A 27,622-nucleotide genomic window follows, 5' to 3' on the forward strand; every position below is an offset into this window, starting at 1 on the left:
CACACACACACGCAGATGCATTCATGCACATAGGCAGAAATGCACCGGGCAAATAAAAGACTCACTCTCTGTGTCTGCCACTCAGCAGCTGCTCTAGTTTCCATGGCGACGCCCGGAACAATGTAGTAGCGAGTGGGTGTGCGTGTGTGCGTTTCAACGCACTTCAAGTGTGTTGAGGTGGGTGTGTGTGTGGGTGGCTGTGAGAGGCTACGGGGCGAACAGGATCCAGAACTCTTTATTATTTCTTTGGAAAAATAATAGGGGAATTGTAAAATACATAAGGAGGGGTAAAAGAGTAACAACAACCAAGATGCCGGTTTAATGATGTCTATTTATTTGTCAAAATGAGGTATTTCAAAGTGCTATGAGTTGCAGCACTAATAAATGTACATTTGAAAAATCGGGAGTGGGGGGGGGGGGAAACATCTCATATCCATATACCCAGTTCTATGCGCCCGATAGTTACAAATATAAACAAAAGAAAGTTTTGGGGGAAGGGGTGGGGGGTTAAAAAGTACATTAGGATAGAACACGTTTGCTGTACAAAAGTCTGAGATAGAAGATGAAAAAAGATAAGTTGATATCTACCGGGAACTCATTTTCATACGAAAATATAAGTATCAAATTTAGTATGTCTCAGGTTCACACTAAAAAGTGTCAAAGGTCTGTAGAATTAGTAAAATGATACTGTACAAAGAAGAAAAAAAAAAGAGGAAGGGAAAAGAAAGCAATATATTGTTAGATTACAAAGTTCCTGACTCTCAAAAAGTGAGGCCTTACAGTACTTTTTAAAGGTATATAAAATTCCAGTCGAGTTATTATTGGCAGCTTCCTGACATGTATAGACTTATATAAAAACCCCAGGACAAAATTTATTATAAAACAAGGCAGATCTGAGTGTACTTTGTCTGTACATCGCTGGGATGGTGGATATTAAAAAAACAAAAGTGTGCACACCCCTGTTTGGATGCAACATTTTTATGATATAAAAAAAATGAGATAATTCATTTCAATCTTTTTTTCCCCCGTTATTAATGTGCCCTATAACTTATACATCCCAGTTGAAAAAAGAAATATGTACAAAAACATAGTTGCATAAATATGCACACCCTCTTCAGATCACACCAGCTGTTCCACCTCATATACATCTGGACTCTGGGTGGGCCTTCTCAAAACCTGACTGCAAAACAAATTTTGTGGATTTAGATGCTTTGGGCCATTTTTTGTAATCATTGACTGTTATTGTTGTTTTTGAAGACAGGAGATTGTTGACATAAATGTCAGGAATAGCTCACTAAACAAGCTCAACTTTATTTCAGAGGCACTTTAAACTACCATTTGACATAGGATTCCATTTAAATTCCAGTTCTAAGAGGGTGTGCACACTTATGCAAACACCTCAAATTTTTGCTTCACCTCTATTGTTTTAGTCTAGTTGTACAAGTTATACAGTAGAAAATAATCTTGATTCATCGTCAGCTTTTTTCTTTTTCTTTACAAAAAAGGTAGCAGTCGAACCAGGGGTGTGTAGACTTTCTCTCCATTGTATGTACAAAAGTGTCTGGTAGAAAGGTGCACAGGTATACATCCATTTACTTGGCTGGAGCACCAGTGTGATCGAGGAGTGAAAGAAAACCTGTAGTGGCATCATCATTTGTGTCCATATAGTCTTAGTTTTTTTTTTTCGATTTCATATAAATTTGTCCGCTTTTGCAGTGGTGAAGGCAAAGTTAGAGTTGCGCACGGCTTCTTAGTTAAGTCGAGCGCTCCGAGCAAATTGCCCTCCAACACCGGTCCCGGTAGGAATCCCTCTTGGATTCCAGGCTGGTGTCACAGTGAGTACAAAAAAAGCACAATGCATACAATACAAATAATACAAAAACAAAAAGATATAAAAAAAAAAAAAAAAAAGCCTCTATTTCCTCATTCTTTATCGTTCCTCAATGTGACTGGATTGAAAAAAAGTAAACCCTAAACATTCTTAACGTCAACAAATGTGCAAAAAAAGTGGCGGCAGTGAAAGTCCCGACATCCCTCCGATGCGCATCCGCCCCCTCCGAGATGTTTGTGTACATGCGGGCCTGTTTGTCTGTGCTTAAGTGTGAAGGCCAACTCAAAGTTTACCCATCTGGAGTGGGTGGCTGAGGCGGCGGCGGCCGGGCGTCATCCCGGGAACGTGTGTGAGTGTTCTGGGTGTCGACGGCGGCCGATGCGCGTCAGCGAGTCCTGGCTAGCTCGAGCCTGCGCATCAGCTGCTGTCGGCGGGCTTGCAGCCTGTCCTTCTCCAGCTGCAGCCGCCGTTCCTCCCTGTCAAGGGAGCTGACGTACTCGGTGGCTTTCTTCAGGATCAGAACCTTAGCCGCCTTTTCGTTGTACGCTAGCTCGGGCACGTGGTCGCGCAGCGTGAGGAAGCTAGAGCGCAGGTCGTTGCGGCGCTGGCGCTCCAGGATGTTGTGGTTGCGCCTGCGCTCGCTGTCCTCTGAGTCGGAGCCGGCCCGAGGGCTGCTTTCTCCGCTGGAGCTGCGCTTGCTGCGCGGAGCAGAGGCGCAGGACGAGGAGGCGGTTCTGGTCGGCGGTCTCGCCGAGTCCGACGTCCGCTGCTTTTTGGCGGGCGGCGCCCGGTCGTCGTCTGACGTGTACGGAGAGGGCGCGGCGTAGTTGTGTTGCTGCTGGTGCACCGAGCTCCTCTTCAGAATGAGCTCCTGAGGGGCTCGGCTGACAAAGCGACCGGCCACGCCCCCCGCGGCGCAGACGCCCCTCTGCTCTTGACCTCTGCACGCCAAGGCTGTTTTGCTGATTGTGGAGCGCCTCTTTTCTACCGTCACCACGTCAATTTCCTCCTCGTCCTCATCATCCTCCTCCTCTTCATCATCATCATCATCATCCTCATCTTCTTCCTCATCTTCTTCCTCTTCTTCTTCTGGGAAAGTAAAACGGAATGAGTTCATCTGTCAGACCCAACAAGCATTCTCAGAATGTGATATATGTGTACCAGCTGGTGACAGGTATGCATGCGTCTTAAGAGAGACAGATAAAGCGAGCGTTGCTCAACACCGTTTGCATAAGCAGAAGCGCCTTAATGCTTCGTGTCTGTCACCGCTTGGCTAATCTGCCGCGCAGGCGTTGACACGTCGAGCCGCAGCGCAGAGCAACTTCTAATCGGCTTCGTCTGGACGGGACGAGTCGGAAGTCGCCCGTGGTCTGTCCCTGGCACCGACTTTGACCTTTGACGATGACGGACCCTCTTTAGGTTAAGCCGATCTGCCTAATACCCGTCAATGAAGTGTCCAACGAGAATACTTTCAAATTTGCTGACTATCCCGATAACAGTTCTTTTTGTTATTATTATTATTTGTATCTTATTGGCTGCGTGAGCGCTACGGACGCCGGCGTGCGGCAGCAATCGGATCACCGGCATTTTTTAAGCCCCCTCACCACCTCCCCACCCCCGGGCTTGGAGGGGCGCCAGGCAGACAGCTGTCGGGATGGAGCGCTCGCTCAAAGCTGTCAGCCCCCTTAAAAACACACAAAAAAGGAGAGAGGGCTGCAGAGGAAGCGTTTTGGCGAGGCTGCCTTGAGCGTACGCTCGGTGCCAACTCGGAGGCTCTTTGTGCTTTAGTGTTTGTTTAGATTGGTAAATAGATATAAATACTGACTTCCCCTCTCCTGTCTCAAACGGTGCAGCATCAACATATTTTTTTTGTAACCCGCTGATGACGTCATTGCAAGTCCCCAATGAAATGACTCATTGCAAAAAAAAAAAAAAATAGGCTCCGTGATCCATAATCGACTGCAACATTTGATCACATCATTTGTTATTTCACACTGTTCTACTTCTGTAAAATGGAAAGCTTTTTTGGGGGTTTTATTCACATGCCACTTGGGCACGCACAGTTCCCTATTTTGCCGCCATCTGCCGGAAAGGGGGGGTGTCTGATTACATAAACTCAGTTCACTGTGTCACTTTACCAGTGTGTGTGCGTGCGTGCGTGCGCGCGCGCGCGTGTGTGTAATCCGATTGCGGGCCAGTCATATGAACAAGTCATTCCAGGGTGCGCACAGTGCGCTTTTGTTATTGTTGGGTTTGGCAGTCAACTCGCCGTAGACAAAGACATTTGTTGTTGACATGCGCTCATTCTTACCGGAGTCGCTGTGGGCGCTCCCGTGGGTGGTTGTCGCGCTCACGCTGACGATGGAGTCCCCGCTGCCGTTCCTCTTGTTCACCGGGAAGGGAAACACCACGGCGGGGTCCACGCACTCCGACGCCGCGCTGCGGCTCATCACTTCGGGCGCTTTTACGCACACGTCCCGCCTCCCGGTAGTAGTAGCAGCAGCAGAAGAAGCGGTAGCCGCCGTTGCGACCACCGTGGCCGTGGAACTCGTAATAGCCTTGCCCAATTTCTCCGTGACCGCCCTCTCCAGCTTCTCCCGGGCTGAGAATCCACTCCACATACAGTCCTGCAGGATGATGCTGTTTGGGTTTGTATCCAAAGCGGAACCGAACAGATCCAAATCGTCGGACGCCCCCCAGATATCGTCTTCGGGCAGGAGCAGCAGCTCCGAAGCCCAGTCCAGTGGGTCCCCCAAGCCGAAGCCCAGGAGGTCCCCCTCCGGGGAGGCTGCCGCCGCCGCATCCCCAGGTAGCGCGGCGCGGCTCGGGGAAAGGGGCGGGGTGGGCAGCAACTCGAATTTCTTCCAGATGTCCTCCCCCGGTGGCGCCGAGTCGGGACCACAGAAGTAGAAGTCGTCCTCATCCGGGTAGAAGCACGGTTGTAAAGAGTCAAACTCCATGTCGGAGTTTTTGCTTACGACCGCCGGCATCCTTCCCCACGCTTGAGAAACCTGCGTGGAGTGACAATTGCAAAAACTTAGGGCGCTCCTTGCTATACCTGGAGACACAGCCCACACACAGACACGCAAGTCCTCTCTCCACACTGCATTCCACTCTCACTGCCGTCCCTTGTGACTTTTTTCCACCCTCCCACTCCGTGCGTGTAAAATGTGCCACCCGTGCGTAAAAGATGCAAGTCTGCAACTGACGGAGCAAGCTTCCAACGCGTCAGGTTTGCGGGCGCGCTTACCTTATCCTGACTTGTGGTTGTTCACGCGTGGACCAGTTGGTCTCTACAGTGGCAGTCAGCAGCGGCACAGACACCAGATGTGGAGCACTCATCGACGTGGGGAGCTCAGACAGTCCTCTGACACGCACCGTGGCCGGCTGCACTGTTTTACTCTCGCAAGGCGAGCAAGCAAAGGCGGGCTGGCTCCTCCCACTCACCGGAGCTTGGAGAAGGCGGAGTTGGGGGGGGGGTGATATTGGGTGCATAGTGAGTGTGTGTGTGGGGGGTTATGCTTAAGGCTCGTCGGCCTCTTTCTCTCAAGGTGAATGGAGATAAACATTCAAAGCGAGACATAAAGACGAGTGTAAAACCCACTAGGACAAAAAGCTTTACGAGCCAAATTTACGCTATGTAACATAAGAGCTCTTTGTTGATGTTTACATTTATTGTATTTTTTAAAAATAAATGTTGAATAAATATTTTTGGAGATATTTCAAATTGTAGGTACTGCTCTGCAATTTGTTAGTGGTTTAAAATAAAAAAAAATCCTAATATGGCTCTATATTGCATCATATTTTCTCCAAATGGATTACAGTTACGTTTCCCTCCCATTTCTGCAATCCCTTTAGTCAGCAGCCTCTTTGGTGTGAAGTTCCGCAGCTTGTCTGGTTGCGGTTATTCAAAGCTCACTGCGCCCTCTTGTGGCTACATTTGGAAAGGCAGTCCTTTCAAAGTCAGACAATGAGCAATCCGGATGTGTTTTTTTAAGGAAGAAACACAATTGGTGATGAAATCTTCTTTCCTCAGCGATTCCCAGTTATATTTACACTTTTTATTTAGATGTATCTTAAATTTAGATCGTTTTATTGAGCACACGTGAGCTATTTTCAGGGTGTCATAACAATTTCACGCTTTTTGGGAATTGATTTCTTGGATAGCTGCAGTGTATCTTTCATCCTTTGTCATCTAAACTTGGTGCTACTGCTTTGACTCATATTTAATTTAATTTTTTCGCCATATTATTGATTCAAGATCGGTAGAGTATTCAATCTCTAATTTTGACAACTCTTATGTCTTGGCTCAATAAAAGCTTGGAAACACTGCAACGAGGTGTGTTCGTTTACCACGTTACGTAAGCGGTGGTTGTAGCCTGGAGTCATTCCCACCCTCATTTTTTAATGACAACTTCGAATAAAGGGCACATCTGTAATTATGCGCACGGACGGGCACACACACTCGCACACGGATATTGACATAGGGCAATGTTTACACAATGCCTTCGATTTAAGTCCAGCTGGAGGAGGCGGAGGAGAAGTGACTTCCTCCTGTTTTCCTCAGTCAAACAATAGAAGATGACTTGAGCAGAACGCGGGATTATAGCGCACCTTCATATCGCAAAATGACATCTGCTGCAGTGGCATTAATGCTAGAAGTGATTATTGTATTTTTTTCGAGGTGTTTGTTTTGGGGTTAAGTTCAAACAGCCAGTGAAAAGTGAGAATGCGCAGCTGTCTCCTCCATGGAGAACTCTCAGGGAGTTTCCTGGGGCCGAGAGAGACGGTTGAAGGAGTGGAAAAACTCCCCACGGGCTCTTGGCTTTAACTTTCCCAAACTACTGTTCGGTATATTCCGGCAGCTACGGAAGCTTCGTATGGGAAAATAAAACAATCCTAGATGATGAGCCGTGATATTTAAAAAAAAAAAAAAGCAGGTGTAAGTATAACCTGCATGCAACGTAGCAGCTATGGCTTTTTTTACTGTGCACATCTTTGGAACTGAAGGAGTCGTGAGGGCAAAGGGGGGCATCCCGGTTGTTTTTGATAAGCCCCGCCCCCCTCACTGCTTGGGCGGTTAAGCAATTAGGCCAGTTATGATAAAAGATTCATAAGTCACTCGCCATGGATGCTGCAAAGACAAGCTGCCGCAGTGGCAAAGGCGCAGATTGTACTGCATTATGTATGTGCCAGGGGTTTATTTATTTATTTTAAATTCTCTTCCGGGGCAACCCAATGATCCTCGAGCGCATTCCTTCTTTCTTTTGCCGATTCATGTGCAAAGTCGTTATATGAAGGCTCCAATGTGACGTCATGAGAAAGTTTGCAAGGGCCTGTCGATGGGGGGGGAAGCACAAGCGAGTTCCAACAAAGCACTGAGGAATTTACGAAGAGCCATGCCAGCTAAATGCTTTTTCCCATTCTATAAACCGACATGACAAATGATTATGAAACATGTTCAAATTTCCATCCACTGTGTGGGCTTTTGGGGAGGAAATGTTCTAACCTTTTAGAACATGCACGATTGATTCCACATCTTTTTATTATTTATTCTATCTGGAATCTATCTTGTTGGATCATGCCCGCAAAGCTTGTCCATCTCCAGGTCTTACCGGTTCAATGAAATCAGATGAGTCACGCAAATCAAAACGCCGTTAGGCACACTTGGATGATTGCCCGCAGCTATTCCTTTTTTTAAAACCACTTTTATTGCCAACTTCAACCGAACCTCATCTCACCTTGCTGGGTTCGTGTCGCCACGTGATGACTTGCGGCGGGTGCGCGTGTCGAACGCCGTCAAGTTATTTCACGCGACCGGCAACCAGGCATTCCAATCTGTGTGGGAACTTTTTGTCAAGATGAGCGATAAGGGCGTTTTGACATCGCTCATCATTTTGCGGAAGTGAAAGTATAGATAGGGCATTTTGTTATGGTAAAGCAACAATGAGGTGTGAAATCTTTACAGTCAAAAGCCCTCATTTGCGTTAACTGTAACATTAGCATTGATGCTAACACAACAAGCTAGGCTTCTTGCCATGACAATGATAGACTATTTAATCTTCTTTTTAAAATGTATTTTAGTTTTCACCTTGTCAGTTTAAAGTATTTGGTCCTAACTGTTTATTTATTCATGAAATTGATCAATACCAGACCTCAGCTTGTCCTATCGGAGCGTCAAATGCTAGCGCCGCTTCATGGCTCACGTTACCAGTTTTGGATCAATTTGTGAATATCATTAGAAAGCCTGACGATCAACTGGAAATCAATATCACTGATGGATTAACAACAAGGGCGCCGGCGAGAATTGATTTTGATGTCGTTGCTTATAAGCGCAACGATATTTCCCCCCCCAAAGTCAACCTGTGAGAAAACATCCATTGTAGTTTGCTGTGTTTAAAGTGGCACACGTAAATTCACGTTTACTTTGACAGCTTTACTGGCTTGTTGTTGCTGTTTGTATAAAGCCGAGACTTTGTGGCCTCGTCAATCACGCAACGGAAAAGCCGTTTTGACTCTTGTTGATGTGTGCGAGTGTGTGACTTGAACATTTTTGCTAAGGTGCATACGTATGTGATAGCTAAAAATGTCATTTTTGGCAAACTCCTCCTCCTCTTCTTTCTTTCCCCCCATCTTTATCATCCCTAGCATTTGTTTTGATCCTTCAGGGTCATTAACCAGACTAAATGTTTGTCCGCTCACAAAAGGGAAACGGTTTATACGTTTCAGCGCTTCCATTTGTCAGCTCGCTCGTTGCGCGTGTGAAAGGGGAGCTCAACTGGCATTTCAAGACTTACAAGCATTTCAACACCTCTGGCGGGGGGAGGAGGAAGGGGGGCGGAGGCTTTTCCGAGTGTGTGTTTGTATGTGCTTGTACGTATGCGGCTAAATGCATTCCACCTCCAGGCTTGGGTTCCCGGGCCGGCCGGCTCGATATATCACACCTGACATCATGGTGGAGGCGAGGAGAAAATAGGACGTTAGGAGAACATGCGGCGTCTTGTTGGTCCGTTCCAGTCAGATTAGCTTGACTTACGAGCGGCGGGGCGGGTATCTGGGCCGAGAGAAGCGAGAGGCCGTTTGGCGGCGAGGTTATTTACTCGAGAGGTGAGAAGGAGGAAACCCCAACCATAAATTTGGAGTCAAATGTTTGTGTTGACAGGAAGCGGTGTCGTTGGGGCCTCTTACGATGATATCGCTGGTGATTTGCTCAAGTCGGAGCGGGATGGGAAGTCGGGGAAAATGGCCGCCCTTACGGCGTTTAGCTAACAGCGGGTCATTTGTGATTCTTTCCTCTTGCGGCTCGTTTGATTCACTGTGAGCGCTACACGATGAGTCAGAAGCTTAAACGTTGTTTCACCAACGGCTCGGTTTGGACAAAGTGTCCCAGCGGACTTCTCCGTCTTGTCATCATTGATCACGCTTAGCTGTCAATTGCCCTTTGTGACGAGATTCCAGTAGCCTCCGGCCGTTTGACCTTAGTGGCGTCTGCAAGGCCACATCGTCTTCCTCTCCCGCCTGTCCTCTTAAAAAACTCCATCATGTGGTCCTCGAATCAATTAGGCCCCATCTGACATTCCGCCGGTGTGAGGTCATGCCAATGTTTCCTCGAGGGGGTTTCTCCCTTGACCCCGCCCCCTTCCGCCTCCCCCATCACGCCAGAGCAATTATTGCGGCAACTTTGGATAATAACATCATGTCTGGAATTTCTGATAAATGTCGCTGTACCCGAGCAAATCCGATTGATCCACCAGCTCGGATTTTTTTTTTCTCAACTGGGCTCGGTGACCCCGATGAGGACGGCGCTATATATATTATGGCTGCATGGAAAGACAGTGTGTAAATTGTCCGCGTTTAAAAAAAGAACATGCATGGTCGCACACATGACTCTCCGTCGTGTATATATATCAAAGAAAAATTCACATCGCATTCTTGCCAACTTCCTCACATCCTCTCCGTGTGTGTCCCGTGATTTGCATGAGGCCCACAATCACACACAGTAATCACAGCGCTAAATTTAACAGCGGCCAGCCAATCAAAGGCCTTGTTATCTACTCCGTGCTCATAATGTCCATTCTTAAACTAATCTGATAAACATGCAGCTGAAAAGGGGGCGGGGCCAAGAACATCTGCACGCCTGCTGGCCACACGGTAGCACGTAGATAGAAGTGTTTTGAGTCAACCCCTTACTGGGGACTTGAAGTCGAGTCTCGCGGGACCACTTGCGTCCAAGTGGAAGAAAAAGGAGGGAGCGTTCAGAACAGGAAGAGCCATTGCCTCTGGCAAAGGAGACTTCCTGTCAGATCCAGGTCACTCAGTTGCAGCGTGACACTGCGGGGCGGGGGGGGGGGTCATTCTGTAATCGCAATAATCAAGGTGATTAACTGGAAACAAGCTGCAGCGAGGAATCGTAGCCACCCAGGCTGCTGCTCACAAATCAGTCCGGCCGGCGTCAAGTACTCGAGTAGTCACTATGATAAGTACGATTTAAATGTCCGCAACGTTCAAGCCGATTTGGGAACCCATCAGGCCACCAGTGTCGGCGTTCTCCGACCATCCATCTCTTTGTGTCTAAACAGCTTGTCAATCAAAGCGCCGGCGCTTCCTGTTTACCTGTCCCGTTGACCCTCTGCGCCTTTGGAGAGCCGCCGGCGCTGAGCGCCTGAGGGCAAGCACTCAGGCGGCCCGCTTCAAAGTTCCGCACAAAGTTTACCCAGAGTTGAGCTTCCACAGGTTGCCCTGCCCTGTCCTGTCGTGTCGTGGCCTGCGCTGTAGCGGCGTTCAGATAACGTGACGGGCAAACAGAGAAGGAACACAGTTAAAGCGTTATCATTTCTTTGGAATTTGTTCCTCGATGTCCGCCTGCCGATCGTTGGGAGTCCAGTATTGACCGAGCAGTGAACTGAGAGCATAATGATTGTTCCTGTTCCCGCCATCTCGCAGTCTACGTAATCGTACTGTAAGCCGACATGCCCTCGAGCCACGTTAGCTCGCAAATTAGGGAGCCGAACGAAAATATTCGCTCATCTGTCAACGTGACGAGTGAAAGGGGGGAAATCGGGGAGCCATTTAAGCCTAATGTCTTTCAATTAGTGGCTAACTGTTAAGCGGATGTCCGATTCGAGGGACTCGAGGGTTGGTCGCCGAAGAGTGGCGGAGTCGCGGGTGGGGGCGAGTATAAATAAAGGCCTTGTGAATTTTAGCAAATGAGCAGTAATGTCGGAGGAATGGCGGCGATAATGATGCATTGGACAGGACATTGGATTTCGTTTGGGCCCCCAGCACACACAGGAACTGCTTGTTTGTTCCAAGCGGCGCTGTTTCCTGTCGGACCGGCTGTGCGTGCGTGCGTGTGTGTTTCGCTGCGATAATCAAGGCGGGCGTGTGTATGTGTGTGCGCGTGAGCCCAGTTTGGCCTCGCTTTGACTGTCTGTTCAAAGCGCCCGTGAGGACGGATGCGCTACGCAACCCACGGATGAGATCACTTCCTCCCCGCGCAGGAAGTGGAAACGCAGCTGAGAGAGAAAGGGCTCTTCCTTTGCCGCCCCGCTCGGCTTTTCTCCTCTCCTCCGCCGCCACCAGCCGTGTTTTGTCTCAGGAATGAGATAAAGCGTCACTTAGCTTCAAACCAGGAAGTACTGCCTGTTGTGTTTACGCAACAGAGGTCCAGCCAAAGTCACCAAGAGGCCTCTGGGAATTTGGGAATCCCCAGGCTTATATCCTCACATTTGCCAAGCGGACATCCGTCACGCGTTGACGAAACCTAAGTGTGTCTGCTCGGTCTTGTGACGCTCGAGCGGAAGAGAGTAACAGAAGAGCATCTGTGTCCATGTTGATGGCCTTTTCCTGATTGTAAAAGTGACGGCTTGTCTCAATGACAAATTCATTCAATTTAACACATTTTTTACTTCACACTTGCGCATGATTCCAATCCAAACTATTTACAGACTTAACGCCGGGAGCTGTACAGAAGTCAAATAGTTTGTCCCCATTGAAATGCATTGAAATGGCATCAATCTGTTCCAGATTTCTTTTTTATTTCTTTTTAACGTGTTTTAAAATGAAGGCGGGGTTCTGCATTGTATAGAAAATAATCAAAAACAAACAAGAGCTAAAATTCTACTCGAGTACATCTACCAGGAGGGTCCTGGCGGTATTCTCGAGGGCCCTTTACCGTGCTCATAAAGTCAATGGCTGCAGCGGCTGCCATAAGCACCGATGGCCTCAGGACCCGTTGGCGGAGGTCAGCGAGTGCAGGAGGCGACAGCTGTAGAAACGCCGGGAGCCGGGTCCTGCATGAATACTGGTGATTATAGCAAGCATCGCACACACACACACACACATGCAGAGTGATCAGATCTTTATCTAAAGGACACATTGTTCAGCGCTGGCTCGAGAGTGTGTCTGTGTTCGCTTCTTATGGCCGGGCCTGACTGCGTGTCACATGATCAAAAAAAAGGGGGGGCTGGCGTCCGGCTTCTGGTTTCTTTAGATGAGTCTGTGCTGTATTTATAGTCCATCTGTGCAATATGCTATCGTAGCGGTTTACTCGGGGAGGCGGGAAAGTCTGGTATGAAAGCACCTCGATTGCGTTCATCAAAGAATTTTTCTTGGTTCCTTTAAATACAAAAAAGACCTTGGGCTGATTTGAGGTCACGGCCTTGGATGCCCAGAGAGAGGTGTTGCAGCTGGGCTGGTACTCTGCAGCTGTTGTGTGTTAGACTGTCAACATGGAGGGCTGAGGACTTTTTGGGTGAAGTCTTCACTCGGGTTACATTTTGTTTTGACTCGATCACTTTTTTTTTTTTCTCCTTCCATCTTGTGTAATCAATGTGCTCGGGAAGGTTCCTTGTTAATGCCATCCGAATTTTTGATCTTCCCTTCGCACATTCTCACGGGCCGTCTGGTTCACCTCTCAGCGCCGGCCGCACCGGGGTTAACGCCGGGGTTCAAAGGTCACAGGATCACAGGCTCCACAATTGTTGATTGTTGACGCAAAGGGCGGACACCGAGAGGAGCGCTTGTTTGATTGCGCGCCTTCTGTTTCTGTTTGCGTGATTGCTCCAGTCCGGCTCGGGCGTTTGGGCTTGTACTCGTCGCACGTTTGTGACAGAACCTGATTGGTCGGACCACCGTGGCAGATGAAACTTGATGGACTGCAGGCTCTCTAAGCTCCTGTTGATGGGGATTTGGAAGGCCTGTCTTTGAGGAGCAGGAAGGGGGGGTAAATTCAATTTCCTCCCCTCCCCCTCCCCTACTCGCCGGCGCTGTTTGGATAGCTTGGCCCGGGATTGTCGAGGGTGTGTGACACTCAAGATTAGCCACTCGCTGCTGAGAAAGTGGCGCGGCGGGGATCAGAAGCATGCCGTGACTCAACTCGGGAGGAATGTGGCACGACGGAGAGCTGTCAGTCTGTCCGTCAGCAGAGGTGTACATCTGTCATCTGTCTTTGGACTCTTTCCTCAACACTCCTCTGTGACGTACGGCCGCTGTGTTTCCGCTCCGGAATAATGATAATTCATATCTGGCACAATCGGGTCACACGTTCAGAATTCTCTATTGTTGTGTGTGCTCGTCTCCATTTGGTGCTAATTAATCATGATGGACCTCAGCAGGAATGTTAATTACCACCGCATTGTTTTTTTGTCTTGTTTGTTTATTTGGCCCCGGCCTGCAATAGGGATCATGGTTGGGGGGGGGGGGTGCTGGACCCGACACTCGAGCTGTTGGCCTTCCCATTACCCTCAGCCGTCGCGCTCTCACTCAGCCGTAAAATAGAGGAATGTCTTTAAGGTCCTGTCCTTTTATTTTACAAGAGGACGGACCACTTCATTATACACAGATGTTGCAGTGTGTGTGTGTCTGTTTGGTGCTTCAATGATAAGAAGAAAATATAGGCAGCGCATTCTCTTATCGTTCCTGGAAAGCTGTCTTGGTTTTATTTACTGTAAAATCCGAGTCAGGGTACAGGAAGCATTTCAAAACAAAAGTGACTTTTTATTTAAAAACTAATATATTTTGGTTGCTGAAGTAAAAGAGGCACACAGATTTGCTGCCCTAAATAAAATACAGCTACGTAATAAAAAACAGATTCCGAATCGTCTTTAGGGTTGTGTTGCCCGCAGTCTCGTTCATGTCCGGACATGTCTCGGTTCCCCCCCGGCTTCGCCGGACCGGGTCGAGGGTTCCCAGAGCCGAGGGATGGAAAAGATAAAAGGCCACTTTTGTGCTTTTTCACAGCCGTAAACAATATGATGGAAGAAGCCGTCCATCACGCGCACGCCACGTCGTGCGCACGACTCCCCCGGGGTGCGCGTCAGCACGGCTAAATCACGCCGCTCACCTCGGGCTGCCCTCGTATGGATTTCACTAAGAGGCCTTGCATGCAAATCATACGCAGATTAGTGATTTACCACGCTCGCCGTCAGATTGCATTTACAGACACGGCGCGGAGGAGGTGCTTGTTTGGGGTGGGAAACCTTGTTTGAAAGGTCAAAGGTCATCTGTCATATCCCTTTAACATCTGTGTTTGCATGAATGCACCTCTTTTAACTTTTTTTTAAAGATGTTTTTATTGACTTGGGCTCCTGGCCTCACTTCTTTTCCCTCCGCTCATCGTCTCCAGTCGCCTCCTTTGGCCTTTTCGGGCTGTTTCCCGCGACGCCATTTCGCCCTACCGCATCTTCGCTTGTCCTCGTCTCCCCTTTCATCTCCTTACCAGCCCCTCCCTCACCCTTCCTCCTCACAACTGCCTCTCCTCATCTTACCCCTCTCCTCATATTTTCTCGCCTTTCCTCAAATCACCTTACGTTCTCTCCTCGGGGTATCGAGTACTCACAAAGGCTGATGATACCTCATTAAGCTCACTGCGCCTCGTCTGCGTTTTCTTATGAAATCCAAATCGTTGGCTGTTCTTCACCCTCCCTCATCTTCTTGCGTTTGTTCTTCAGCCCCCCCCCCCCCCCCCCTCCTCGTCCTTATCCGAGATCTTCTTCACCTCGCCTCAACTGGCTTCGCCCAAACTCCCCTCGCCTCTTTTCGCTCTCCTCGGATGGGCTCACTTCTCACGCCTCCTCCCTTTGCCTAACCTCACCTCCCTTCCGCCTCTCCTCCTCCTCCGTTTCACACGTTCTCACGCGTTGCCCTCCATGTTTCCGGCGTTGCGGATTTCGCTCTCACCTCATCTTATCTGCCCCGTTTGATCCATATTGCTTTATTTGGGTTCATATCAATCAGCCTCCTCCGAGGCTTCTCTTTCGTTTCCGGCGCGCGGCTTCCTGCCGCAGATTAGTCCTCCATCCTGGCCACCTCACGATGCCGCGGCGTGACAGGATCACGGGTCAGAGGGCAGAGGTCGGGTAAAGAGCGTTGTAACGATGTCCAGACTCGGAGCAACTGACCGCCGCTTGTTGTGTGCGTGGAGGTCGTTAAATGCTTGAAAGGAAACTGTCCATCACTGCTCAATCTGAAAACAATTTGACCGCATTAAGGCATTTAAAGCGTCGCCATTGATTTCCCTATTGGCCTCTCGTCAGCGGCGTGCGCACACACACAAATTATAAATTCGCTTGCCTGTTTAATCTAGGCACGTTTATTCATTTTCTATTGACAGCGACTTGTCATGTGTTTGGTGACGCGTGAAGTGTGACTGCTTTGGAAAGTACGCCAGTGTGTGTAATGCGGATCCAATACAGAATAAAAAAAAAGTGGCCCCCTTTGCCCCACCACATAGCTCCGCCCCTGGCTGCATGCAAGTACAATAAAAAAAAACAACAGATGGACAGGCCTCTGGTGGAAGTGTTGCTCCTGTCGACTTGTCGGAGCGCCGAGCTATATGGGTTCCGACCACAATGTGACTCACCAGTTCCACAATGCCAAGCGGGCCTTTTCTCTCAAGCTTCCCAAGCCCCATGAAGACGCCCGGTGATACCTCCCGTTTAATTGTAGCATGTAATCTGCCTTAAACGCAAGGCTGATGATAGCGCTCGAACGTCTAAATGGAAGTTAGGAATAGAAAGGCCCGCCCCCTCCCGATCCGTCCCGACTCTCTTATTATCCCCTCAGCCCCGGCCGCAGGGAAACGCCGAGGCGCTGCGCTCGTTTCAAGCAGCGCCAGTTTCTCTGTGAGTCATGAAGGTCGAGAAACGTCGGAGGAGAACGGCGCCCCTGTCTGAGCGTGTGCCTGACGGATAGCCGTGAGATACCCGCATAGTTGAGGTTTAACGCAAATAGTCCAGAACAAGCCATCCTTAAAGGTGGGCATGACATTTTTAGCTGTGTGGAACGCTCCTCTTGAAAAGTTAGAAAAATACGAGACGTGAATGATCACGTTTGGTCTCCGCCTATCATTTGATGGATGACAAGAAAGGCACAGCGCTCGCTAAATATACTTGAGGCTTTTGCATTATGCAAAAGACAAAACAAAGCGGGACGAAGAAAAAAAAAACCCCACAAGTCCTTGGATAGAGTAGGCGCCATCTCTAAATGTTTCTATTTTAAGGCAGAAAAAGATGCCTGGAGATAAAAAAAAAAAAAAACTCTTTGTTGTCTACGATGACATTAATAAAAAGCTAAAATTGAACACCGAGTTGGAAATGCAGGACAGCAGATCCACATCAACTTAATAGTAATAATAACAATCAAAAAGTAATCATAAAAATGTGCGGCTCTAGATGACAAATATTGACTTACCCCGAGTTTGTCCTTTTTTTTTTTAAATACACAAAACATGTTTTGATGTTCCAAATGTGTTTACTCTGGATTAATGTCCACAACGAATGGCGCTAATCAATAGACATGTTTAATGCTAACCGGCGACCACGTTGACCTATCGCATCGATTCCCAATGTGCGCTTTGGGAGTGACGACAGGCCGTAGGTAGAAGTTCACGGCTCTGCACACAAGCGAGCACGTGGTCGCTGTGCGTTCAAGCGCACAACAAAGATCCACGGGTGTTTGATGATGCTGCAAAAGGCTTGTACGTATCGATCGGCGCTGCCTCTGAAGGACACGCACGCGAGGTCCTCCGTCACTTGCGCTACTTCAAACGGATCGGTCAGACCCCGACTTAAAAGTGGAGTCGATTTTGCGCTCGGGCCACATTTTCGTTTACCGCTGGTAATAATCAACTTTGGTCGGTTGGGAAACGGAGCGAGCAGGAAGTGTATGAAGTCACTCGAATTCAGCTTTGAAATCAGCTGAAGGCCTAAAAGAGGGAGTTGCCCGCCCGCCTGCTTGATGGCCGCCCCAGCTGAAAGGCAAATATGCTGCTGACACAGCCTGAGAAGTATTTGGGCTATGCTTTATTCTGTTTCCGCGCGGCTACATCCTCACTTTGACATTTGGCTGTGATAAGAGGAAAGCCTTGAATCCCACGCGGATCCACAGTGAATTCCGCCCGCCGCCGATTTCCCCCCCCCGACTCCACTCCCACACCAGAGCAGTACTGTAAGACTTTCCGGGACAATGGCGGGATTCAAAGCCCGCATGCATGAGGCCCATTGAAGACGCTATCGCTAGCATCTGCAATGCTAATGACGGTTTTCTCCTCGTCGGAGAGCGGCGCTTACGATTCGGACGTGCTTTTCCACAGAGCTTTTTTTCCGTTTCGCTAGTTGTGTAGGCGTGACACGTGAAGCTGCATCAAAGCGCGATCTTGCTAGCTGTCATCGACGTCAGCGAGCAGTGTAAGCAACCACATTCGGGTCAAACGAAATCCATTCGAGGATGCCGGGAAGATTTGCCATTGACAAAAAGTAGAATACGATGAAGGACCGCGGGAGGCGCCGGGCCTGCCCGAGGTGACTTCCTGTTGAACAGCTGGGCCCTTGTTCGTCCCCGACACGGGCTCCACGCCGATAATCTCCTCATGAGTCTTTCCACATGGCGGAGAAGCCGCCGTGTCGCTCGGCTGTTTTTCCTGCCGTCCGACAAAGAAGAAAAGGTGATTGTGTTAAGTCCTCTTGGCCTCCCTTCGGGGTCCGGGTGTGCGCCTTGTGTGTGTGTGTGTGTGTGTGTGCGCATTCAAGCTGTGAATCACTTTGCTGCCAGGACGAAGGCATGAATCAGCCTTTTCAGTAAGTATGCGAAGCAGCGGCTGGCCGAGGTGCAGCGATTGGGAGCGTTCAGCTGTCACCGGCTGACCTCACCACAGACACACTTTGTGAAGCACACTGGGCTTTTCTCTCAGACCAAGAACACTCACACCTCAGTTGGCTAGCCTTCCATCATATACTCGGATTTGTGTGCATGTCCAAGGAGGGGGGGGGGGGGTAGTTTACGAAAATTCTCCCCGCTCATCACCCGAGCCGTGTCATGACCTTTGACGCCTCCGGGCACAGGAACTGACCCGGGGAAGAGGTCACCTAAGTCGGCCTGATCCTTCTGGAACATTCTGATGGAACTGTGAGGGGAAATGTCTTTGGATGGTTGGCAGGTTAGAGGAACACACAAAATAATATTTTGGAGATAGTCTGGAATTTTGGTGGTTAATCAGATGCAAAAACATTTATGGGTTTGGACTAGTGGCCAAGAAAAATCGAGAAAACGGGCCAAGAAAAATCCATAAATGCCAATCCAAAGGTCAAGGAAACTATTGGGCCACAGTTCAAGCAGGATCTCCAAGTTTTGGCTAACGGGCCAGGAAAAATTTTGTCAAAATAAGATGCTAATGTTTTGGAGTGCACGAAGTAGTCTTGATGGCAGACCTTGACATAATCCTGATTCTGAAATATTTCTTTCTCGCAACTCTTATTCCTCATTGAACGACTCTGTCCAGTTGTGTTAGCAAAGGACGCCGCAACAAAAGTCCTGCTGTTGGGTCCGACCAACAACTGAGCCTTTCTCAACTTGATTTCCAAGTGAAAGGCGGATGACACACGTGCTGCTATGATTGGACGAGACAGCTGCTCCCGCCATGCACAGAGCCCTTTGATTGGCCTTGGCAGCTGCCCGTGCTCAGCTTCGCTTTAGTGCTTGCTAAGTGTGTGTGTGTGCGTGTGTGTGTGTGTTATCAGTGAGGTCACCGCCGTACCACCAGAGCACGTAAATGCTTTTGAGCTGATGTTTATCACGACAAAAGCTTTCGAAAGGAAGCCTTGCGTTTACTCTCTGTGATGCTTGAAAACATTATTTGGGGGATATTTAAATATTTGTGTGTAGATAGGTCATATAATAATAATTAGAATAATGGTCTGAAAAGTTACAGCTGTCATACCGCGGAAGGTTTTAAGATCAATGATTGATTTTTTTTTCGGATACGGTTTGTACCGATTTGAAGATCCCCAGGGGAGCAGTATAAGGAATGCGTACAGTGGCGTTCATAAAAAGAGCTTTCGGCACAGCGAGGCCATAAAGTCAATCTCTAGCCTCTGCGGTTTGTTTTGAGCCATAGCGACAGCTGAGATGATTACATAATGGCCGCAGAACGGGCCGCCACCGCCGCGGCGGCGAGGGGTGCCACCGAGGACGCTCCACACCTGTGAGTCATTTGGGCCCAAATTGTTTATTTGGCTTTACTTAAGTGCTACCAGTGTTTCCTCTGTGTCCCTTTAGAAAGACCCTCTAAAAAACTGCATGTCCCTTTGGGCGATGCACAACTTTAGCATGACCACCAGCTAAATAGGAGCAAATTAACCTAAAAGGAACACCCCCACCCTCCATCCCCGCCCCTCCCCTCCCTGGCCTCAGGCGGCACTCTTCCAGAAACGCGCTACCACTTAAGACAAATAATCAAGTATAATCTGGTGGTTTGGAGGAAACACAGAATGCTTGTGTTGCTATCATTTTTGTCTTCTGGGAAAAAGTAAAAAGCTCTTTTCCTGGTACTGGAAATATCTTTGCGCGTGTGTTTGTTGTTGCCGCCGTAGCTCAAACAGCTGTACGGGCTCGGGTGACTCAGCTTGCGCGCCTTCGTAACAGCTGCCGGCCCGACCCGGCCGCTGCTTCAAACTCGCTAAGATGATGCACAGATGCAGTCACGCTCCTGGCGCACGGTTACCGCGGTGACCAAGGCATCTTCCCGGAAAGCCAGTTGAGGCACTCGCCGCTGGACCGGAATCAATCTCGAACAAATACTCATCGCCGATTTTTTATTTTTTTAACAGGTGCTAACGAGGTCCTCGATTTTCGTCTAATGAGATAACAAGCCGGCTAATGAGGCCTTGAAAGAAGGTCATGATGTGATAAAACACAGGAGGGAGGGGGAGGAGATGTACTCTTGTGGGGAATTAAAGATGTCGAAGTGAACGTACAGTATAATAAGCGGTCTATTTCGGCACATCCCTGGTGGGCCGGCGAGATGGGGTGATAATAGACGCTAAAGTGGAGTCGAACGAGCGGAAAGGGAAATCGTGTTTACAGTTTGTCACAGATAACCGGAGCGCTTTAATGAGACACAAATGGGGGGGGGGATTATTTCTGGAAAGACATTCATTAATGACATTGAGAACCCATTTTGCACATAAAGTATCTTTTGTTTTACAAATGTAGATCTTCAATAAGTATTTTGTGACTTGACATCTCTCGGCGGGAATTGTAATTTCCTTTGACCTCCACACTGGTGTACTTTTCAATTGTTTGACTTCTAAAAGGAAGGGAAAGGAATTCAAAACACATCAACAGCGAGAGTAAAATCATCTGACTCACTGAACAACGCATCCTTGGTGTGTATTTTGAAAGCCTGAAATAGATCAGGGAGTGTATCCGCACATTCTCCCCTCAGCGTTTTTAATCTTCCCTGCCCATTTGTCCATCACGCATCGCCTCGGCGCTTCCTGACTGCGCGACCAATAAAGAGTCAAACAGGAAACTTAGCGCGGCCCCTCCGATTGTTACAAAGGTGTCTGCGCCAGGAATCTCCCCACCCACCCACCGTTTGGACATCCGTTGTGCTTTTTTACCCCCCTCCTCTTTCAAGCGCCTAATGAGTTTGTGTACAAACTCAAGGAGGTGAAACAACATTGTGGCGTCCCTGTTGCGTAACTAAATACACAAACACACGCGCAGGGGCGGAGGTAGAAGGGGGGATTCGAGGGGAGTGGCCACACACTGCCTGCCTCTATATTTGATAATATAATGGAGCTGAGCGGCCATGTTTGCTTGCATCCAGACAGCAAGGCAGGCTGGATGTGGCCAGGTGAAAGGTCAAGGCCTGGACCCTCACCCTGGAAGGAAGCCGAGGGCCCGTCGTGCTAAGAGGGGCCCAGAGTGTTCAGGATGTGTAGGAAAGGGCCCGCAAAGACTCAACGGGCCAAAACCATTTGTCTGCGACGTGTCAGTTTCTATTATTGCCTTACTATTTTGGTTCTAATGATTTTTCAAAAATATCTAATTGCCTTTTTTTTTTTTTTTGCCAATGTTGTAATTGTAATTTAACATGTGATTAGTGCTGACTCTTAATTGCACACGCCAGGGATTGACTTTAAAAAGAAAGCAACTGTGTGTATGTGTGTAAACTAGGGGTGTAAATCGCGGGTTTTGTAACGATACGATATCATATCGATACAAAGAAACACGATACGATATTTGCCGATATCTTAAAGCCTGCTGTGATTCACTCACGATACATCACGATATAGTGCTCTACGATCGATATAGAACAATATCCTGATTTATAACAATTCATACGCAAAATCAACAAGGTACTGCAAACTCTTTATTTAGGAAATTACAAAGTGCTTCCAAACGAATGACTTGAAGCCCAAAGGGGAGCGAATTTCCTCGTCTTCTTGGACACTAGCCATAGCACCAGCCCAGGAGCCGCGTAGTTGTCGGCTCCCCTTTCACGTGCCTGCTCTGCTCACAACACAACACGCCGCGCACTGCTCCCGGAAAGAGGAAGCAAGCAACAATGAACTGGATTTCAAAATAAAGTCGCGTCTAATGTCCGAGGTCAAAAACGGGCGATATAGATCGATGTTTACGTTTAGCATCGATGCCAACAAATCGTAGAGCATTATATCGATTAATCGATGTGTATCGATGAATCGTTACACCCCTACTAATTAGGGTTTCAAACTAGGGTTAGGGTTTCCGACTAGGGTTTTAAACCAAGGTTAGGGTTACAAACTAGGTTTTAAAGCTAGGCTTAAGGTTTCCAACGAGGCTTTCAAACTACTTTTAGGGTTTCTAAAATTAGGGTTTCTAACTAGGCTTTCAAAACTAGGGTTAGGGTTTTCGACTAGGGTTTCCAAAGTTAAGGTTAGGGTTAGGGTTGGGGTTAGGGTTTCTAACTAGGCTTTCAAAACTAGGGTTAGGGTTAGATTTAGGGTTAGAGTTAGGGTTAGGGTTACTAACTAGGCTTTCAAAACTAGAGTTAGGGTTAGGGTTAGGGTTTCTAACTAGGCTTTCAAAACTAGGGTTAGGGTTTCCGACTAGGGTTTCCAAGGAGTTTTGCCATCGCTAATTAGGGTTTCAAACTAGGCTCAGGGTTTCCGACTAGGGTTTTAAACATAGGTTAGGGTTTCAAACTAGGTTTTAAAGCTAGGGTTAGGGTTTCCAACGAGGGTTTCAAACTACTTTTAGGGTTTCTAAGATTAGGGTTTCTAACTAGGCTTTCAAAACGAGGGTTAGAGTTTCCGACCAGGGTTTCCAAGGAGTTTTGCCATTGCTATTTAGGGTTTCAAACTAGGGTTAGGGTTTCCGACTAGGGTTTTAAACCAAGGTTAGGGTTACAAACTAGGTTTTAAAGCTAGGCTTAAGGTTTCCAACGAGGCTTTCAAACTACTTTTAGGGTTTCTAAGATTAGGGTTTCTAACTAGGCTTTCAAAACTAGGGTTAGGGTTTTCGACTAGGGTTTCCAAAATTAGGGTTAGGATTAGGGCTGGGGTTAGGGTTTCTAACTAGGCTTTCAAAACTAGGGTTAGGGTTAGGGTTAGACTTAGGGTTAGAGTTAGGGTTAGGGTTACTAACTAGGCTTTCAAAACTAGAGTTAGGGTTAGGGTTAGGGTTTTTAACTAGGCTTTCAAAACTAGGGTTAGGATTTCCGACTAGGGTTTCCAAAGTTAGGGTTAGGGTTAGGATTAGGGTTGGGGTTTCTAATTAGGCTTTCAAAACTAGGGTTAGGGTTAGATTTAGAGTTAGAGTTAGGGTTAGGGTTACTAACTAGGCTTTCAAAACTAGAGTTAGGGTTAGGGTTAGGGTTTCTAACTAGGCTTTCAAAACTAGGGTTAGGGTTTTCGACTAGGGTTTCCAAAGTTAGGGTTAGGATTAGGGTTGGGGTTAGGGTTTCTAACTAGGCTTTCAAAACTAGGGTTAGGGTTAGGGTTAGACTTAGGGTTAGACTTAGGGTTAGGTTAGGGTTAGAGTTAGGGTTAGGGTTAGGGTTACTAACTAGGCTTTCAAAACTAGAGTTAGGGTTAGGGTTTCTAACTAGGCTTTCAAAACTAGGGTTAGGGTTTCCGACTAGGGTTTCCAAGGAGTTTTGCCATCGCTAATTAGGGTTTCAAACTAGGCTCAGGGTTTCCGACTAGGGTTTTAAACATAGGTTAGGGTTTCAAACTAGGTTTTAAAGCTAGGGTTAGGGTTTCCAACGAGGGTTTCAAACTACTTTTAGGGTTTCTAAGATTAGGGTTTCTAACTAGGCTTTCAAAACGAGGGTTAGGGTTTCCGACCAGGGTTTCCAAGGAGTTTTGCCATTGCTATTTAGGGTTTCAAACTAGGGTTAGGGTTTCCGACTAGGGTTTTAAACCAAGGTTAGGGTTACAAACTAGGTTTTAAAGCTAGGGTTAAGGTTTCCAACGAGGCTTTCAAACTACTTTTAGGGTTTCTAAGATTAGGGTTTCTAACTAGGCTTTCAAAACTAGGGTTAGGGTTTTCGACTAGGGTTTCCAAAATTAGGGTTAGGATTAGGGTTGGGGTTAGGGTTTCTAACTAGGCTTTCAAAACTAGGGTTAGGGTTAGGGTTAGACTTAGGGTTAGGGTTAGAGTTAGGGTTAGGGTTAGGGTTAGGGTTACTAACTAGGCTTTCAAAACTAGAGTTAGGGTTAGGGTTAGGGTTTATAACTAGGCTTTCAAAACTAGGGTTAGGGTTTCCGACTAGGGTTTCCAAGGAGTTTTGCCATCGCTAATTAGGGTTTCAAACTAGGCTCAGGGTTTCCGACTAGGGTTTTAAACATAGGTTAGGGTTTCAAACTAGGTTTTAAAGCTAGGGTTAGGGTTTCCAACGAGGGTTTCAAACTACTTTTAGGGTTTCTAAGATTAGGGTTTCTAACTAGGCTTTCAAAACGAGGGTTAGGGTTTCCGACCAGGGTTTCCAAGGAGTTTTGCCATTGCTATTTAGGGTTTCAAACTAGGGTTAGGGTTTCCGACTAGGGTTTTAAACCAAGGTTAGGGTTACAAACTAGGTTTTAAAGCTAGGCTTAAGGTTTCCAACGAGGCTTTCAAACTACTTTTAGGGTTTCTAAGATTAGGGTTTCTAACTAGGCTTTCAAAACTAGGGTTAGGGTTTTCGACTAGGGTTTCCAAAATTAGGGTTAGGATTAGGGTTGGGGTTAGGGTTTCTAACTAGGCTTTCAAAACTAGGGTTAGGGTTAGGGTTAGACTTAGGGTTAGAGTTAGGGTTAGAGTTAGGGTTAGGGTTAGGGTTAGGGTTACTAACTAGGCTTTCAAAACTAGAGTTAGGGTTAGGGTTAGGGTTTCTAACTAGGCTTTCAAAACTAGGGTTAGGGTTTCCGACTAGGGTTTCCAAGGAGTTTTGCCATCGCTAATTAGGGTTTCAAACTAGGCTCAGGGTTTCCGACTAGGGTTTTAAACATAGGTTAGGGTTTCAAACTAGGTTTTAAAGCTAGGGTTAGGGTTTCCAACGAGGGTTTCAAACTACTTTTAGGGTTTCTAAGATTAGGGTTTCTAACTAGGCTTTCAAAACGAGGGTTAGGGTTTCCGACCAGGGTTTCCAAGGAGTTTTGCCATTGCTATTTAGGGTTTCAAACTAGGGTTAGGGTTTCCGACTAGGGTTTTAAACCAAGGTTAGGGTTACAAACTAGGTTTTAAAGCTAGGCTTAAGGTTTCCAACGAGGCTTTCAAACTACTTTTAGGGTTTCTAAGATTAGGGTTTCTAACTAGGCTTTCAAAACTAGGGTTAGGGTTTTCGACTAGGGTTTCCAAAGTTAGGGTTAGGATTAGGGCTGGGGTTAGGGTTTCTAACTAGGCTTTCAAAACTAGGGTTAGGGTTAGACTTAGGGTTAGAGTTAGGGTTAGGGTTACTAACTAGGCTTTCAAAACTAGAGTTAGGGTTAGGGTTAGGGTTTTTAACTAGGCTTTCAAAACTAGGGTTAGGATTTCCGACTAGGGTTTCCAAAGTTAGGGTTAGGGTTAGGATTAGGGTTGGGGTTTCTAATTAGGCTTTCAAAACTAGGGTTAGGGTTAGATTTAGAGTTAGGGTTAGGGTTACTAACTAGGCTTTCAAAACTAGAGTTAGGGTTAGGGTTTCTAACTAGGCTTTCAAAACTAGGGTTAGGGTTTTCGACTAGGGTTTCCAAAGTTAGGGTTAGGATTAGGGTTGGGGTTAGGGTTTCTAACTAGGCTTTCAAAACTAGGGTTAGGGTTAGGGTTAGACTTAGGGTTAGGTTAGGGTTAGAGTTAGGGTTAGGGTTACTAACTAGGCTTTCAAAACTAGAGTTAGGGTTAGGGTTAGGGTTTCTAACTAGGCTTTCAAAACTAGGGTTAGGGTTTCCGACTAGGGTTTCCAAGGAGTTTTGCCATCGCTAATTAGGGTTTCAAACTAGGCTCAGGGTTTCCGACTAGGGTTTTAAACATAGGTTAGGGTTTCAAACTAGGTTTTAAAGCTAGGGTTAGGGTTTCCAACGAGGGTTTCAAACTACTTTTAGGGTTTCTAAGATTAGGGTTTCTAACTAGGCTTTCAAAACGAGGGTTAGGGTTTCCGACCAGGGTTTCCAAGGAGTTTTGCCATTGCTATTTAGGGTTTCAAACTAGGGTTAGGGTTTCCGACTAGGGTTTTAAACCAAGGTTAGGGTTACAAACTAGGTTTTAAAGCTAGGCTTAAGGTTTCCAACGAGGCTTTCAAACTACTTTTAGGGTTTCTAAGATTAGGGTTTCTAACTAGGCTTTCAAAACTAGGGTTAGGGTTTTCGACTAGGGTTTCCAAAATTAGGGTTAGGATTAGGGTTGGGGTTAGGGTTTCTAACTAGGCTTTCAAAACTAGGGTTAGGGTTAGGGTTAGGGTTAGACTTAGGGTTAGACTTAGGGTTAGAGTTAGGGTTAGAGTTAGGGTTAGGGTTAGGGTTACTAACTAGGCTTTCAAAACTAGAGTTAGGGTTAGGGTTAGGGTTTATAACTAGGCTTTCAAAACTAGGGTTAGGGTTTCCGACTAGGGTTTCCAAGGAGTTTTGCCATCGCTAATTAGGGTTTCAAACTAGGCTCAGGGTTTCCGACTAGGGTTTTAAACATAGGTTAGGGTTTCAAACTAGGTTTTAAAGCTAGGGTTAGGGTTTCCAACGAGGGTTTCAAACTACTTTTAGGGTTTCTAAGATTAGGGTTTCTAACTAGGCTTTCAAAACGAGGGTTAGGGTTTCCGACCAGGGTTTCCAAGGAGTTTTGCCATTGCTATTTAGGGTTTCAAACTAGGGTTAGGGTTTCCGACTAGGGTTTTAAACCAAGGTTAGGGTTACAAACTAGGTTTTAAAGCTAGGGTTAAGGTTTCCAACGAGGCTTTCAAACTACTTTTAGGGTTTCTAAGATTAGGGTTTCTAACTAGGCTTTCAAAACTAGGGTTAGGGTTTTCGACTAGGGTTTCCAAAATTAGGGTTAGGATTAGGGTTGGGGTTAGGGTTTCTAACTAGGCTTTCAAAACTAGGGTTAGGGTTAGGGTTAGACTTAGGGTTAGGGTTAGGGTTAGAGTTAGGGTTAGGGTTAGGGTTAGGGTTACTAACTAGGCTTTCAAAACTAGAGTTAGGGTTAGGGTTAGGGTTTATAACTAGGCTTTCAAAACTAGGGTTAGGGTTTCCGACTAGGGTTTCCAAGGAGTTTTGCCATCGCTAATTAGGGTTTCAAACTAGGCTCAGGGTTTCCGACTAGGGTTTTAAACATAGGTTCGGGTTTCAAACTAGGTTTTAAAGCTAGGGTTAGGGTTTCCAACGAGGGTTTCAAACTACTTTTAGGGTTTCTAAGATTAGGGTTTCTAACTAGGCTTTCAAAACGAGGGTTAGGGTTTCCGACCAGGGTTTCCAAGGAGTTTTGCCATTGCCATTTAGGGTTTCAAACTAGGGTTAGGGTTTCCGACTAGGGTTTTAAACCAAGGTTAGGGTTACAAACTAGGTTTTAAAGCTAGGCTTAAGGTTTCCAACGAGGCTTTCAAACTACTTTTAGGGTTTCTAAGATTAGGGTTTCTAACTAGGCTTTCAAAACTAGGGTTAGGGTTTTCGACTAGGGTTTCCAAAATTAGGGTTAGGATTAGGGTTGGGGTTAGGGTTTCTAACTAGGCTTTCAAAACTAGGGTTAGGGTTAGGGTTAGACTTAGGGTTAGAGTTAGGGTTAGAGTTAGGGCTGGGGTTAGGGTTTCTAACTAGGCTTTCAAAACTAGGGTTAGGGTTAGGGTTAGACTTAGGGTTAGAGTTAGGGTTAGGGTTACTAACTAGGCTTTCAAAACTAGAGTTAGGGTTAGGGTTAGGGTTTTTAACTAGGCTTTCAAAACTAGGGTTAGGATTTCCGACTAGGGTTTCCAAAGTTAGGGTTAGGGTTAGGATTAGGGTTGGGGTTTCTAATTAGGCTTTCAAAACTAGGGTTAGGGTTAGATTTAGAGTTAGGGTTAGGGTTACTAACTAGGCTTTCAAAACT

The 27,622-nt window shown here is 47.0% G+C and overlaps 1 protein-coding gene across 3 annotated transcripts; it reads right to left on the minus strand.

Moving 5' to 3' along the window:
- Window positions 1–312: 312 nt before the first annotated feature.
- On the minus strand, window positions 313–5,234 carry mycn (MYCN proto-oncogene, bHLH transcription factor). 3 transcript variants are annotated; one of them, XM_037244739.1, is made up of 3 exons: window positions 5,082–5,234; window positions 4,143–4,842; window positions 313–2,914 (listed from the first exon to the last, which is right to left on the minus strand). In XM_037244739.1, the coding sequence occupies exons 2-3, from the start codon at window positions 4,819–4,821 to the stop codon at window positions 2,217–2,219; spliced, it is 1,377 nt and encodes a 458-aa protein (XP_037100634.1). In that variant the 5' UTR covers window positions 4,822–4,842; window positions 5,082–5,234; the 3' UTR covers window positions 313–2,216. The 3 variants fall into 3 exon arrangements, with proteins under 3 accessions (XP_037100634.1, XP_037100633.1, XP_037100632.1); XM_037244738.1 differs by having other exon boundaries at window positions 313–2,917; XM_037244737.1 differs by having other exon boundaries at window positions 313–2,920.
- Window positions 5,235–27,622: the final 22,388 nt, after the last annotated feature.

This window comes from Syngnathus acus, chromosome 24 (assembly GCF_901709675.1).
Source record: "Syngnathus acus chromosome 24, fSynAcu1.2, whole genome shotgun sequence".
NCBI classification, from domain to species: domain Eukaryota; kingdom Metazoa; phylum Chordata; class Actinopteri; order Syngnathiformes; family Syngnathidae; genus Syngnathus; species Syngnathus acus.

Coding starts and splice junctions, on each gene's coding strand:
- mycn (XM_037244737.1), bottom strand. CDS start 4,821: ATGCCGGCGGTCGTAAGCAAAAACTCCGACATGGAGTTTGACTCTTTA. Junction 2,921..4,142: donor GAGCGCCCACAGCGACTCCG/GTAAGAATGAGC, acceptor TTACTTTCCCAG/AAGAAGAAGAGGAAGAAGAT.